Source organism: Amblyomma mixtum, chromosome 7, assembly GCF_055824585.1.
Source record: "Amblyomma mixtum isolate Tamu chromosome 7, ASM5582458v1, whole genome shotgun sequence".
Taxonomy (NCBI): Eukaryota; Metazoa; Arthropoda; class Arachnida; order Ixodida; family Ixodidae; genus Amblyomma; species Amblyomma mixtum.
The window spans coordinates 39526429-39543449 of NC_143018.1; the positions used below are offsets into that span (position 1 = coordinate 39526429).

The 17021-nt window shown below is 45.5% G+C and overlaps 1 protein-coding gene across 1 annotated transcript in view; it reads right to left on the reverse strand.

Moving 5' to 3' along the window:
• Window positions 1-445: 445 nt before the first annotated feature.
• Window positions 446-17021, reverse strand: part of LOC149335746 (uncharacterized) — a 34976-nt gene continuing 18400 nt past the window's right edge. The window contains exons 2-8 of the mRNA XM_089553999.1: window positions 12995-13105; window positions 8885-9091; window positions 7870-8343; window positions 6617-6910; window positions 5645-5971; window positions 1327-1650; window positions 446-696 (exon numbers count right to left, since the gene is read on the reverse strand). Of these exons, the coding sequence (XP_089410125.1) occupies window positions 446-696; window positions 1327-1650; window positions 5645-5971; window positions 6617-6910; window positions 7870-8343; window positions 8885-9091; window positions 12995-13105 (1988 nt within the window). The remainder of the gene's footprint in view (window positions 697-1326; window positions 1651-5644; window positions 5972-6616; window positions 6911-7869; window positions 8344-8884; window positions 9092-12994; window positions 13106-17021) is intronic.

The window sequence follows — 17021 nt, forward strand, 5'->3', positions numbered from 1 at the left end:
CAGCTGTGTTAGGCGACATTGTTCGGTCATTCAGTCAGCACTGGGGTTACCGGAGGATCAGTCTTGCAGACGTCTTTAACAGGGTTTAAAATGACAGGCCCATGCATAACTGACCTCCCTTATTGATTGCGTCCTCGACTTACTCAGCAGTAATAAGTTTTATTTTTATTGCTGTGGGGTCGGCAGCAGACGCTAGACAGTGGAGGCCCTCAACAATGCACTGTGTTCGGATATGTGACCCATATGAGCCACTTCGGTAACGTGGCACAGCTCGGCCAGCATGGCAACACAAGACACGACACGGATGAGTACACCAGACGAAGCGCTGTCCAGGTCTGTTCTTAAACCCTGAGGACGGCGAAACTCCGCAGGGAATATCGTGAATACTTTTTGTAACGTCTTCATTATGGTCGGTCCTGGTGCAGACCAGGCATTGCTTCCACACTCAGCTGATCTCAACAGAAGGGAAGTTAAGCTTATGTTTGCACTCATGCTCAGATTTCTCGTCTTTACACGACGCAGTGGTGCCGTCGCCACTGTCCGATCCCCGTCGCTGTTTCCTGCGCCTCTTTCTGTGGACGCATGCGCAGTAGGCGCTCCCGACAACGACCAGTGCGGCCGTGAGGCAGCAAGTCAGCACGACAACCACAATCGGGGTCAGCGTCCAGCGTCCCCGCTGAGTGGTCCTCTTGAAATCTGCGAACAATCGGAGCCGATGAAATTAGCAATACAGCCCGGAAGGCCCCTGTAGATATTTTCAAAATGTATGCAGTTTTTTTTTAATTGTTCGAATTGAAACGATGTTGAAAAGAAAAAACTCATCAGGAACGTAGCTTTAAGAATCTGTGGCATAGATTGCGGGCCGTGAACAATAAAACATAAATGCTCTTAATGCTTTTGCAAGTGAAGGTAGTGCACATTGTACTCCCAGTAGATTCGAGAGGATGCAAATGCCTTTAAACTAGACGCATTTTTAATAATGATTTGCGTCCTTACGGAAGAAGCTGCTAATAACTGACAAATAAAAATATATCTGTCAAGAGACGGAATGCTAATGTTCAAAATATGGAGTGCTGTCCACATGAAGTGGTGTGTAATGGTGGTGTAATAATGGTCGCTCCATTTTACATTATCTTCCGCTAAGTTTCAGTAACAAGGAAAGCTGTGCTGTTTCATAATTTCTCGTCTTTTCGTGCGTTAAGCGTATCCTTATCGTACTGGTCCTTGACGTAACCCTACGATAACCGATGTCCCGAAAGGCAGGTCTCTCAGCCACCAGGAAGCTTAGAAATCTGGCGGTATACTACCACTTACCCTGAGACCCACTTCCTTGTCCCTTGAGGCTCTGGGCCTTACTGAGGGTGCGGACGTAAGTGCGAAACGTCGCTTCTGTAGGCATTCGAACCACGACCAGGTAGTCGGTTGAGGGCCGGAGCCTGGTGATAAACATTGGACCCATGTCAAGGCTCCAGAAGCTGCGCTCGGAACGGTTGCTGCGACCCCAGTCAAACACTTCGACCCGTAGCCGTTGCTGCTGATCCCTGGATGTTGCCGCCTTCGTATTGTTGACTAGAGGCGTCGAGCAGGTCAAGGAGAATGACGTATCCGTGCAGTTGCTCACGCTGCATATCAACCCGGAGAAGCCGTTGCCTGCAAGGAAGCCATACCACCGGGCTTTGGTTTTCTCCTTATGCAACTAGTTTAGAATCGCTTTCTTGGGGTTCAAAGCAGTCTTTGGAAGGTATGCGCGACGCGCACTAAGGTTAAAGAATCTAATTTTCAGTAGTAATCAGTCTCTTACTTGAAAGCCCGCAGCGCAGTTTTGTTGAGATAAAAGCTTCACTTGATAAAACCCTGGCGTATTGCTACTGAGGCCTACTATGCTTGCGACTCAGTTGCTTGAGTATCGTCTACAACATGGTTTCCTTCATTCCTTCAAAGTCCCCACCAAAGATTGGAGGATACCGTAGCGCTTGCATCAAATTTGCTTTTCGTGCATCAGTGCTTCTAGAAAAGTTCATTTAAGCCTGACTCTAGCGACATTTGTTTATAACAAAGGAGTGACGGAGCACTGAGTTAAATTTGAAGTACAATAGAGGAACTTGGTTCTTGCAACTGGCTTCCGAGCGATTAGTGATGGCCGCATATATACTGCGTCTAAAGCTTACAAGAAAGTTCTTTTTTTTTTGTCGTAAAACGGTGCTGAATAAGGGCACTGTAAAATATTTGGCATCATATCAGCATTCCTACTGTCATCTGTCATATCCAGGAGGCGTCCAATAGAACTCAAGAATTATTTGTCCTTCTTGAATCGTATCTATTGACTAATGTAGTAAATTCACCCACCCGAATAACACCCACATCTTCAACAGTTCTAGATCTTTTGATAACTAGCACTGAAACTGAAGTCTTATCCGGTGGTGTTATAAACTATCATATGAGTGACCACCTTCCCGTGTTTTTAGTGTGTAAAATTCCTGGGCTAAGTACATATCGCAAACAAACTACCTCAATGATGACTCAACTTATCACCGCCGAGACACTTGACTCATTTAGGACTGCCATCATGAATACAAACTGGAATCGAGTATTCCAGCAAACAGACGTAGAGGAGGCGTTTGACTCCTTTTTAGAGATATTCATCGCCATATATCGTGATAAGATTCCCTATAATGCAGTAAAACCCCCCAAAAAAGCTCGTAAGCCCTGGATGACGTCGACCATCCTTCATATGATCTCCAAAAAAAAAATTATTTCAACGGTTTTTGCAAAGTCGGGATCCTGGCGATTTTTCAATTTTCAAGGCACAGCGCAACAAAGTGACTGCGGCTTTGAGGAAGGCAAAGGATAGTTACCACATCTCCATGTTCAATGCTACAACTGATCAAAGTCAAGTGTGGACAAAGCTTAATCGCTTACTTAACAGAACTCCGAATAAAACACCCGAAACTCTTGAAATTGATAGAATTCAATATAGTGGCGCTGAGTTAGCAAACAAATTCAATGAGTATTTTACTGCATTAGTTGAGAGTGAATATGACCCTAGTGCGCTTCAGTACATAAATAATTATGTACGCGACTCTATTGCCCTATTGCCTACAAGCAATGAAGAAGTGTTATCAGTATTCAACAACATGAAAAAGAGCAAAAGTGAAGACATATATGGCTTAAAACTACAACCTGTTTTGTATGTACTTGATGCCATATCCCCGATCCTAACTTATATGTTTAACTTATCACTAAATTCAGGAGTCTTTCCGTCAGCGATGAAGAAAGCCAAAGTAATTGTCATACATAAAAGTGGTCCTAAAAATGTGCTCAGTAATTACAGACCAGTGTCAATACTTCCGGCCTTCTCCAAAGGGCTAGAGAAGATACTTTTCATCCGCCTCAACAGTTTTTTTCAGAAGCATAATATTCTATCAACTAAGCAGTTCGGCTTTAGAGAGAATTTATCCACTGAAATAGCGCTACTTAAACAAAAAGAATTAATTTTAAATAACATAGAACACAAGCTACTGACCCTCGGTGTATTCGTAGACTATTCAAAAGCCTTCGATAGGATGCAGCACTTAACTCTGATACAGAAACTCTCTATATATGGCGTTCGAGGCGTGCCGCTTAATCTATTTTCCAGCTACTTGACTGACCGCACTCAATCTGTTCACTTGGGTAACTATCACTCTCAATTTAAATCAGTTAGTCATGGTGTCCCTCAGGGAAGCATATTGGGGCCCCTGCTGTTCAACATCTACATAAATGACTTGGCACAAATAGACAATGAAGTCGATTACATCATTTTCGCCGATGATACAAGCATATTTATTTCAGGAACAAATGTAGAATATTTAATACGTAGAGGAAACGATGTACTGGCCAAACTGCATGCATGGTCCAGAAGAAATGCGTTGCTCATCAACACAGAAAAATCTAAAGCCGTCATATTCAGAGCTAAAAATGTGTATCTTGCGACTGACCTCACCTTGACACTTGGTAATAACACAATAGCAATAGTGAGTGCTGTAAAAACACTCGGCGTTTATTTCAACGAATTCATGCTATGGAACAATCACGTGGACCTGATAACCACTAAGCTAGCTCGTGTTGTAGGAATATTAAGAAAATTTCAGCGCACATTACCAACTAAAACAAAGATCGCAATATATCATGCTTTATTCGGGTCTCAAATTAACTACTGTAATTTGGTGTGGGGAACCACAACGTCTACATGTAAAAATAAACTTCTGAAATTGCAGAAGGCTGCGATGAGAGCCATAGTGAATGTATCTTATATGTCACACGTTAGCTCCTATTTCTCAACATACCACATCATGGAGATCGGAAAAATGTACGAATTTCGCATTCTTAGGTCCTATAAAGTTCAGGTTAAACAAAACAATATGTTATTTAGAGACATCGCTAACTTAATTGAAAATCCCTCAAATTACACAACACGATGCCACGAACACTGGCACGTTCCGCGTCCGCGCACAAACTATGGCTTTGAAACACTTTACTATGCTTTGCCATACACATTAAATAAATTTAAAGTTACACAACAAAATATTAGCAGCTATTCTTTTTCTTTTAAAAGGTTAAAAGAACTTTTTTTCTAATGCACCTGTATATCTGTTGCATGAGTACCATTATAAAGTGAACATATAATAATGTCTTGTATTGTATTTGCACAATTTTGGTTGTATTGCACTGCTTCTGGCTGATTTTTGTTATGTTATCTTCTTAGTGTAATCTGTGTTTTCTGCCCTGCACTGCCGAGTATAGAAGGGTAATGGGAGCTTTGTCAAGCTGCTCTTCAGCGGCTTTTACTCCCATACACCCCAAACATGTATGTAAACATGCTTGTTTGAAATAAACTCATACTCATACTCATCTAAATTGCTAACGGTTGTGTAAAAGAGGCTCTGCGGAGCACTTTGTTAGCGATTTCTCTTTGTTTTCTACTCCTTTTGCGTGCTGTGATACCATGGACACACTTGTCCACCGCAGCTCTAGAGAGATGAGGTGGTTTACGGCCAGTCATGATTCAAGGTACCCATTCACTTTTGCCTTCTTTTCTAACAACAAGCTCGGGAAAGCATGTCGGCGTCGAATTTTCTAACCTTCACTTTCATGAAGTGTTTTACGGGGATTGGTGATTCACGTTTTCGACGCAGGAGCCGCCGAATGAAATTAATTTAAGTTATCAATCATAACGTCAAGTCGACCGCCACCAATTTTAAATGGCCGGGCAAAATAATTTTTTAGATAAAAGGTTTTTATTAAATGTGACTCATGTAGATTGTTTTTTTTCTAAAATATAGATGATGTTTCGCTTGCTGTTACTCATGGAGGGTTTTTTTGGCACTCATGCTAGCCGTGATGAAAATGCAAGACAACTGTTTGAGAAAAGCGTGGCATGGGTGGGAAAGACGGCCGCTGCTGTCTTCTCAAGGTTACTCCAGCGATTGCCTTATGCAGCTGTGTCCGGCACGGCCTGAAGTATGTACATACTGTACCCGTTATGACCTTTCGTCGTGCTTCTCAGTTTTTTTCGTTGTATTACGAATACTGTTTCGCCGAATATATTTCCGCATAGAGTTGTAACGGGGTAAGGTGGGACACGGAAAGAAAATAAAAAACTTACCCTTGTAAGCGAACTTGAAGCGACAGCGCTGTCTCTGCGTTCCCACATCGTTTTCGGCCCAGCATGCTAGGATGGCGTTTAAGAAAGTGTCATTGACGATGATCTCTAGGCGGTTAGAGTCTGTCACAAGGAGCCTGTGAGCTTCCTTCACACGGGGAGGTTGGCGTTTCTCGTTTGACTTCGTTGCAGTCTCCGTGTCGTTCTGTAGAAGCCAGAAGAAGCGCAGCTTTTCGATGGGCTCAGCTCGGACGTTGCAGGTCACGCTGATGAGAGTGCCTTTCTCCGCGCTTATCGTGCGCTCCTCGAGCCCGTCACATCGAGGTGAATCTGCGTATCGTGGAAGTAACATGGGTTCAAGCATTAGATGCTTGGCTAAATTCACTGACCTAGACAGTAGAGTTTTTACATTTAAATTTGTAATTGCTCAAAATACATTAGCATTCAGAGTTGAGCTTTATAGAAGACTTGCGCTTGACACCAAACATGAGGTTAGCAAACAAACCAATAAGGAGCGAAAGAAAAGACAGAAAAAGCAAAATTTTAATTATTGCACCACGCGAGACAGAGAGAGAGAGAGAGACTCTTTATTGAAATACAGAGAATTTTGCCGTCGTTAAAAAATCGCTGGCATGCTACTCTACGTAGGGAGGGGAATTTGGGAGATAAAGACAGAAGGAGAGCAGTGTGGAAGAGGTAAAAAAAACGATAAAATGCGGCCATGAAATGGGTACTAAGGATGCAATGGCGAGTATTGATGTAACCTATGGAATGATGGAGTGCATAGTCCGACAAATGGGCGGACGAAGTTCACTGCATGAAGAATGCATGAAGGTAAAGTGCAAGTGAATTTAAAGCTTATCGAGATGCAGATACAACACTGATACAACGTAATGCCAATAAACCAAAGAGCATTAAAAACACCTAAGGAAACTACGCATGCGTCATGCGAACCGCTCTGAATCAGCTGCCTACACCGCACGCGGAGATGTAGCGGCTTGCTTTCGACGTTCTCGCCGTCATTGCTGGTGACGGTGCAAGTGTAGCTTCCACTGTGCCTGGGATCCACCCGGCGGATCACAAGATACCGGGACGTCACCACCGTGCCTTCTGCTGGCTCTGCGCCGAGCCCGCGTCCGTCGTGTCTCCAAGTGACGTCGGTGACTGTGGACGTTGTGAGGACGGAACACTCCATGTACACATCGGCTCCTTCGATGATGTGGCTGGCGTTCAAACCAGATCCAAGCTTGACGATCACTTCCGGCTTATCTGCGTATTGAATAATGAGAAAAAAAAACACAAAATTATTGACAGGACGGTTAAGAGTTTGTAACGCCAGTCTTTGCTTGAGCATTAGTTGTGGTGGGACACCAAAGGATTTTCACAAACTTTTTTTTTTGGCAAACTCAGACAGCCGGAGGCCAATTCGGACTTACCCAAAAGCGCAGTCATATTCTGCCGTGGGTTTCTGTGGGTTTAGAACCAAACACCCCCAGCAGCTGAAGTGGAAGGCCAAAAAAGTAGGCCACCCGTCGCCTCCCACCTTCTCTTCGTCTTCCCTTCCCTTACCTTCTCTTGCGGAATTTTCCCCTCTTCGCTTTTCTGCGGTCCCCCCTGCCCCCCTGCCCCCTTTCTCTCTTTTGTTCTAAACATGGAGAGGGGATTCTCCTCTCTTCAATTTAGCACCTGTTAACCGAGGCAAATGGCAGGTGGCAAATTGGCAGGTGGTGCTGCGGACGTTGACGCCGATGCCAAAGCCGACGGCGCCGACGACGACGACGTACGAGCTAATAACAGCAAATGCCCTAAAATAATGTTGTGCAAAATGTTTTCAAAGCTGGAAATCGTATCTTCCTTGTAACCAGATATGTCCCTCACATTTTTTTTTTGCTTTCGTTACAATTGTTTTATGGTTTTGTAGTGAGCACTGTATGGATGTCACTCACCCCAGCACTTACACGGGCTTTTCTCTTACTTCATTTGTTCTCGGGATGGTTAAAAACCCTCACGTGCAGTCTAATTCGTGCGTGACATGTACATGAACTGTTTTTTCTCATTCCCCTTTTCATCCTTCGATCTCATCCCTAAAGACAGGGATAGCTATCCAAAGCCAGACTGAAACAGTGTCTTTCCCTTCCTCATATTTATCTCCTCCGCCACAGGCCTCCTGGCGTTTCACTAGCCAGCTCATCATACAATAAAATCAAATAAAGAGACAGATTACTTACTTGAGATATTCACCGCAAGGTAGCGACTGACGACGCCCCTGTCTTTCGGCAGGTGTTTGTTGGTTGCACGACACTCGAGCTGCTTTCCCGCGTGCTTTAAAGCAGGAAGGAGAAGCACGTTTGCCGTGACGTTTCCCTCATCTCGATTGTTGCTTAGGCTGACGTCCAGTGGCCGTCCGTCCAGAAACCACGTGACGTTGGCGTGCGGCCGACTGCCGGTCACCACACATTCGAAGCTTCGAGGAGCGGGGAATCCCGTATCCGTATCCCGGTCCTCTTTAGAATCTGTGCTGGCAGTCCGGGACACTGTCGACGAATCGTCTGATCCCAGAGCTTCCACTGCCTGAGCTGCAACGAGTGTCGAAGCTTTGGCCGGCGATGCAGCCGGCTGCTTAGAGGCGGCCATCATCACCCAACCCAAAGCGTCGTTCCTGCCGTGAGGCCATTTCCTGAGAGCAACATCCTTGGGCGCCACTGGGAAGTACGTGACAAGAATCAAATGCGAACCTGTATGTTGTATCGGCTGGGATGAAGCTAGGAGGTTAAGTAACGTTTTGTGCTTATCGCCCTTAACTTTTTGGCAGTAACATAGCGCAAAAACAGTGTGGGCGCTCGGTAAAACAAAACTTTAGCCAAGTTGCCTTATGTATGTCACAGAGTAATCGAAATTGCGTAGCTGAATGAAATTGCAAGTACCGAAAATCTAAGCTATGAAGCTTATAATGTGAACACACGAAGCTTATGTATAAGATGAACTTGTCCTTACTTACGCAGAAATGGCAGCACAGTTAAGCAAAGTGAATTTCTTTCAACTAATTTTCAAACGCTCATACCTGCCATCCCCTTAGAAATTATCTTGTCATGCTAGGATGTTCACTGTGATATTTACACTGGAGGGGATCTACGACGAAAATCTTCAATGCACAGGACGCCGGCGCGATTGCGTTAAGAGAATCGTGTTGACTCTACTTTGGACACAAGTGGTGTACAGCAAACGCCGGTTACACGTACTTACGGAACATGTCGAGGACCACTGAACTCTCTGCGGGTCGCGAGGCGTTACTGGAAACCACGCAACTGAAGTTTGAAAACAAGTGTTCCCTGAGCAACGGGCCTATCTTGAGAATGCTTTCCAAGCCACCGCCAGATGTCTCCATGGTAACTTGATGCGGGCTCAGCTGCTTGCCATTCCGTCGCCATGCCAGTGTCAACTTGTGCTTGGCTGCAGGAGCCAACATCAGACCATCAGAAAAGTTCGCTCGCTTAGATAACACACGGCGTGGCTCACTTGAACTCAATTTCTCACATCGACTGAAGATGTCACACTGAAACTTCGGAATGCTATATAGCCAATAACATGCAAGAAAGCTTTAGAAACATCCACAAGGGAAGAGAGAGAATTGAATGTGGTTGAAGCAGCAAAATGAATTAGCGGATTAATGACGTCGCTCGCAATTACCTATGTGGGTTTCAAAAAACAAAGACGCCGACCAGTAAATACAATTTGAAATTGACGTTTCGGCGCCCGGAACGAGGGCCTTGTTCACAATAGAATCACACCAAAATTGTTCGCCTTTAAAAGCTGATTAATCGCCGTAAGGATCGCGCGTAAATAGGGTTAAGATTGCCCTCGTTACGATTAAGCGTGTGTGACGTTGTCTGTATCACCAGGGGCTCGAGATGATGCCGTGATGTTGACAGTTTTTCTTTCTCGATGATTCGTGCCTTTCCCAATCGGTTTTGTGATTTTGCGTCAGCGCGTGCTCTGCCAAGGCGTTATCACGAGTATTTTACGCTCGATCCTTACGGCGATTACTCTACTTTTAAAGACGAACCCTTTCGATGTGATTCCATTGTGTACAAGGCCTCCGTTCTGGGCGCCGAAACGTCGATTTCAAATTTTATTGACTGGTCGGCGTCTCTGTTTTTTGAAATGCGTCCACCCGGCCAGACGGGATTCCGTCACACTCTCGACTTCATTATCTATGTCGGGGAGGAACCCTGACGCAGAACAGCTGCCCGATTAGCAGTCTGGCCCAGAAAACCCCCAGTTGTGAGAAAAGCACTCTGCTTTAGCCATCGGAACATGTGGTGTATAACTTAGCAAACATGGCTCAAAGTGAATTAAGTTCCAGGTAAGTTTTGGTCTCTCAAACAGTAGGTACACCCGGCGGCAAAATAAGTCGGGGCACGCGAGAGGCGGCCAGAATCAGATAAAATTGCATCGCCGCGCCGTCTGACGTTGCGCTTCTGGTGTCGAGACATTGCAGTGCGCGTGCGCGTCCTTTCAAGCTTGCAGCCGTGTCTTTTTTCTGGCTTGCGCCGTACTAGCTGATTACCTACGGCGTTTGGCAGTAGGGGCCGCTTTCTCTATTTGCTACGTCATGCGCGCAGTTCTGGGTGGGGGTAAGAGGGGGTCCACGGCGAGGGTGAAGCGTGCGCTGCTCGGTTTGCCCTGGTTGGACAGATAACACACAGTTGCAAGATTTCTGTTTTTTTTTTTTTTTTAACGAGCTATTACTCATCGCTGCTCGCACGCGTCCTTCTCACTTCCTGTAACCACGCTGGACGTGTTGCGATTTCTACGCTCGCTGTAAGCGAGCAGAATGCTCTGAAAGAGCGTGATTACACGTGATAGCTCCGAAAGCTATTTGCCGTGTTTGCATCATTGCAGCTTCCACAGTCGTTCACTGCGACTATGTGAAACAACAGTTTGTCTGTGTTTAATGACAGCTCAGTACAGCGGCAAGTATTGACGCTGAAGAGTTTTATTTTTGTCGGCACATGTGCATGCTCTTCACTAAAGAGTTTGAATAACACGCCACCCTGCCCGATAGTTCTAAGCGCTGAAGCATTTCCTTGCCATAATAGTAGTAGTACAATTGTAGAAATGGCTTCCCGACAATGGCGGGGTTGGTCGGGTCCTCAGTCCGGAACTCCGTTGACTGAAGCCGCTGCCCGAGCTCTCGCAGCCAAGGCCCTTTGTGCCTCGAGGTCGAAGCTGGACGGTTTGCTTGCCATGTGCTCGTTTCTGCACTACGGTACTAAGTTCCTGTCACAGAGACAAACCCTTAGAGCCATTTTTTTTTCATTCCGTTTTCTTCTGCTGGAAACAGCCAATACAAAGAGACTAAGTAGAAAATAAATTCTAGGGAATAAAAGGTTCCAAATCTGTTTGTTGCGTTGATTATCACGGAAGTTCTGGTGTGCCATACAGCTTAACGAAAAAGAGTTGGCAGACACATGATTCAACCACTGTGCTGTACTGATCATAGCCACTCACCCAGTTCCATTAATATAACACATAACATTTCCCTGGCAGAACTATTCCTGAAAACACGCATGGTATTTTAGTCATGTGCGCGCCGTGTGGACAATGCTACACGAAAGGGCAATGCATAGTATGGAGTTGTAAGCAAATGAGTTCGCTTGAACTAGACAGTTTTAAAAACGTAATAGTAACACCATCACGTAAACACCATAAAACATTTATTTAAAGAAACAATGCATTCGCCGATGCCTCTTAGAAAAGGAAAAGGGCGCGGAGCACAGATTTCAACAATATTTTTGTTTTTTGTTGGCCCTTAGCGTTGGTTTCACTTTTACTCTTTTATGTTCAACATATATGGCTACGCCTAAACCTGCTCACGTTATTTCGTTACTCGTCTACGTGTATTTTATTTCACGTGCAAGTGACCTGCCTATCTTGCCTCACCTGATGTTAATAAATGGAATCATTTTTCTACTGAATGCCTCTCCGTTGCGGTGTGCTCTTTCCTATTTCAACATCACATGGTCGTTGAAACAAAAAAAAAATGCAAGGAATGGAAGTGATCATGTATGCGGCACCGCGCTGTCGCCGAGAGACGCGATACGTTATCTGTCCATCTTACCCCCCCCCCCCCCCGCCCCCCCCCCACACCCCCCAAGAACTGCGCGCCTGACGTAGCAAATAGAGAAAGCGGCCCCTACTGCCAAACGCCGTAGGTAATCAGCCAGTACGGCGCAAGCCAGAAAAAAGACACGGCTGCAAGCATGAAAGGACGGGCACGCGCACTGCGATGTCTCGACACCAGAAGTGCAACGTCAGACGGCGCGGCGATGCAGTTTTATCTGATTCTGGCCGCCTCTCGCGTGCCCCGACTTATTTTGCCGCCGGGTGTACGTTCGGAAGTTGTAAGAAATTTTTCTCTATCTTTTGAGGCCAGCTTGGAGTCTACAAAAGGCATTGCGGCTCTATTAGATTTGCCGATTTCTCGCATAAAAGCAGCAAAGCCTCAACTAGAGCACCACGCATGTAAACGTATGTGAGTTATTCATTTTAAAACCAGCTAAAAGGCGTAACACCGGCAAATAAAAGAAAACAGGACAGATGATTGACTACGAATTAAAATTATATTGAGAATCAAAAGAAGACTTGCGCAAGGATGCGCGCGCACACATGACCCAAACCAGTGAAATAGCGGACACCAAACTACAGTCACATTTCTACTAGGTTTGGGCCATATGCGCGCGCATCTGTGTACGAGTGTTCTTTTGCCTCTTACTTTCAACGAAATTTCAATTCATAGTCCAGCCTCTCTCCTGTTTTCTCCTAGTATCCTGCGTTGCACTTGTGGCCGTTTTAAAGATAAATCAGTAGCAACTCTCCTGGTCGCCAGCCTTATATGTGAGTTAAGTCGTGCTGTCTCTCATACTTCAATAGATTTCAGCTAAATTTGGCAAGAAAAATGGCAGTAAAGTACAGCAGAAACTGCATTTTATTCAAGCAGACATTACAAATACCATGTTGAGGCTGCAAATGCTGCTCTATCAAGACACGGATGTTTTACTCATTGCCTGCTATTAGCATATTTCAGGGACCTTTGCCATGAATAGGTAAAGAGGTGAAAATACGTCTGGAGTGGGAGTGGGAACAGAACCTTTATGCTTGGGGAATGTGGATTTATCATATTAGTATAAAATGAGATGCGCTTCAGACGAAGATGAGTAATCAGGTTCGCCCAGTTTGTCTGAATGAAAGTACGGCTAGCTAACCTTAATAGAATTTCAAGATAGCATAACGTTTCATGAAGCGAGGGGGTATCTACACCGGACGGTAAAGGCTTAGTGACGTCCTTCTTACCTGAAGGTGCCGCACACTTCAGTGTCATGGTATCATTTTCAGCGTACGGTCCAACCGTTTGGTTTAGGACAGTACCGTTGTAGTCCGTGATCAATGGGGGAGGCAGTGGAACTGAAGATGAGAAAAAAAAACAGAACAAGAAACTGCCGAAGTTTTCTTCCACACCCTGGGCCAGTAAACGGTGCCGGTAGCTGTATTACGGCTGAAAAAAATGAACAAGAGTGTGGTGCAGCCACATAATATTGCCTGCCTCGCAATCTCCTTAGGCAGCTATTTAACAAAAGCGGAAGTGGGCGTGAGGGTGTTTTATGACTTACTTATAACAACGCCGACTCCATCTTACCGCTGGAAAGAGCCGCAAAAGGTAAATGATGTCTTCAATGTGAAAGTCCCGTTTTGCTGTTCCCTGGTTTTCTGTTGTAATGTCTATGCCTTAAAGGGACCACGAAGCGCATTTTGTTTCCAGCTGCTTTAAAAAAAAGAAACACTTATCTCTTAAAACGCACTCCCAATACATTTCTGGGAACTGCCAGTCCTGCAATCTCGGTAAAGAAACACATGACTACCAGCGGGGCATATTTCTTCTGTAAGAATTGGAGATCGATCGCGTGATTCGTTGGCGTGCTTTCGCCCATCACAGTCACGCCATTATTCGCGAGCAAAGAAAAATGCATAGAATGAATCAGTGGTGCAACGCTGTAAGACAAAGATTGAGTAAGCCCTCCACGCTCGGGAGTGTGCTTGAAGTTGCACCCGAGAAGCGTCTGTAGCAAATGTATAGCGAAGAAAAATGACGTGCTGTGCTGTTGTCCAAAGAAGTAGTTTATCACGCACTGCCAATCAGAGTGGGCGGCTCTGTAGCGTACGGTTATATAAAACGTTCACAATTGTCCAAACTTCCTTATGAAATTGTCTGCATGGTGCATGCCCCTGCGGAACACGTGACAGATGTTGCCTCTTCCTGTAAGAATTTACCTTCACTATTTAAATGCAGTTTTCTCGAACAATATTTTCGGACTTTCGAAATTGGTCGGCCACCGTTATGTCAGGAAAGCTAGAAAAGAACATTAGCTGCTAGCTCGCAGTGCTGATGTCAAAATCAGTGGCCTAAAATAATAGAAGGGCGTAAAAATGTTTTCTTGCGAAAGCAACACTACGCGAGTCCTCGAGCCATTTCGCGGAGCTGACGCAAGGCCATACTGCGCATGCGCGAGGACGGCGCACAACTGGTGTGCCGCCGCCGTCGCTGCGCGGGTGACTCAGAGGTGCCACCGCCGCGCTCGCCAGTTGCGCATGCGCAGTGGCGGCGCATAGCTAGCGTGCCGGGGCCGCTGCCGCGCGCTCTCCATCGCCTCTCTCTCTCTCCTCGTTGCTTTCGCAATCCTCCAGGTTTATCCAGAGCTAAACCACTGCCAATTTCTTCTTTTTTTTTTTTGTGATGGGCTTCAAGAATTGAACGCGGACGCTAGGAGGCGACACTTATTGAACGCTTTTATTGAACACAGTTATTTTTACCACTTTCTGTGGGTTAAAGAGAGCGAATAAACTTTATTAATATAATGCAATTACATCGGTGGTTCACCCGGGTCTCGAAAACCATTGGCGAATACAGCCCTCCAGGCCTGACCGATGAGCTGGCCCAGAAAGGGGAGCTCTGTATGAACCAGCTTCGCCTCCCACTGCTCATAGCTGAGTTCCTGCAAACTGTATGCTTTACGTTGCTCGGGGCAGTTCCTAACCATACGTAGGATGCTGGAGCGTAAAATCTTTCGTCATTTGTTAAGCTATTGTCCCGCCTGTTGACACATCTGGGACACTTTCCGGAAGCTATTCTAGTTTAGAGAGATGCATCCGAAATTTAAAGATGTGGTAGGCCTGCCAGCATCGCAAATAGGCGCACCAAACAACCACGAAACGTACCGTCTTTGGCAAAAGTAACCGGGCAACTGTGGCTTGCTTCCTAGCCGCGTAGCGAAGCACTTATGGCAGCCCTCATACTCACAATCTGTGTAATATAGGGTGAACTGTCGTCCTCACGTTCTGACACCTTCCGGTCTTTAAAGGTGCCTGCCTTAAGGGTGCTGTTTTTTGGTTGAGAAGCAAAAACCTGTTGTTCGGTTACTTTTGGCAAAGGGCATACCTATACAGAGGAAGATTTGTGCGCGGTGGATAAGCGTGTTCTGTGCTTTGTGCCCTAGATTTCGGGATGTCGGCAACACCGTAGTGGAGGGCCGTGGATAAATTATTAGAAAGATTGGGAATCTTCAACGGGCAACGCAGTCTAAGTACATTTGCGTTTTTTTTTTTTAATTTCACCTTCCACTCAATGCGGTCAAAGAAAATGGGATAGAATGTGTCGACTAGTGGCCAGAGCCTGAACGACATGGACAATTTTCTGCAGCTGCGGGTCCAATTTTATTCTGTAGCGACACCCTAAAACCAACTATTTATTATAATTAGTCGCATACTGGACTGGATATTGTAATCGGTTGTTTTAATAGTGCGGTCACTTTCAACGGGTAGGAGTGGAGAGGCTTATCAGACAATGGCATGACTGTGCTTTTTATTTCTCATCGTTTTTTTTTCTTTTATGAAGTTAATTCTGAGCCAACGAACACTGTCTGAATTTATTTCAGCAAGCGTGCTAACGCGATTGACCGAAAGCACGAGTGCTATATAGTGGCAACAGAAAACGAGACAACCCAGTTACTACGTGGGAGTATTAATAACATATGGCGCATTACGACGTCAATTCAGATAAGATTTCTTGATTTTAGTCCCAGGCCATGGGCTCACTAAGCATCTACCTCGCCTCTGCCGCAATTATTAGCAGTGTAGAAATCCGAAGGCAAGTTTGAGTCTCTAGAGAAAAGTGTTCAATGGTGAAATCCACTCTAGCATCAGTTAGTTAATTTTTCTTCAAAGACCTTGCCTCATATACCAACTATTCGATCTTGGTGAAGTCACCATGTCTTATTTCGCACGCGTTTGAACGCCTTCCGCGTTAGAAGCATAGAAGAAAGTTCACAGACGTATTACGAGCACATCTTTTGCGTGATAACTACGCCACGTAAGCGTAATATGACTCAGTACGTGGCATCTGTATTACGTCGTGACTATACTGGACGACATGAAGTCGCTCAAGAATTTCATGTTCTAAACAAAAAGCTATTACTTTGATGTCAGCTACTATAGCTAGGGAAAAGATTTAATTCTGGTTTATCACTCGGCAAAGCAGCACAGCAGTTGATAAGCTTTTTCCCTGGAAAAATAGAGTGCGACCGGTATAGCAAGTACTTGCAAAAATGTTTTTTGTTCAGATTACCACGCCACAGTCTTCGCCCCAGGCGGGCGGCGTTCATAGTCCAGTACGAGAGGGCCCTGGCCGTTCGCTGGGCCCTGTAAACTAGCATGAGCCGGATCTCAGGGTCGGGGCTGGTTATCCGGGCCTCACGCTGCTCTTCGAATTTTTGCTGCGCGGGTAGCATCTCAGTGCCGTTTCATTCCTACAATATGTGGCTTACGGTTTTAGGCACCTTGCAGTGCTTACTGTTCAATTCGTAGCACGTCGAGTACATTCTGTTGCGTATGATGATGTTGATGGAGCAACACCGACGGCATGAAGGCAGCTCAGCACAGGTGAGCCATTTTTCCATCTTTATTTTTCTTCTTAAGTCAACCCGGCCGCGGCGGTCGAATTTCGGTGGAGGCGAAATCCTAGAAGCCCTTGTACTGTGCGATGTCAGTGCCCGTTAAAGAACCCCAGGTGGTCGAAATTTCCGGAGCCCTTTACTACAGCGTCCCTCATAGCCTGAGTCGCTTTGGGACGTTAAACCCCCATCAACACTTCTTTGAGTGAGTAAAAAAATGATATTTGGTTTAATTTATCAAAGTTTAATGTCCAAAAGCGACTCCTGCCATGAGGGAGGCCGTAGGGAGGGGTTCTGGAAATTTCGACCAGTTGGAGTTCTTTAACGTTCACCGCAGCGTACAGTACACAGGCCTCTGGAATTCCGCCTCCATTGAA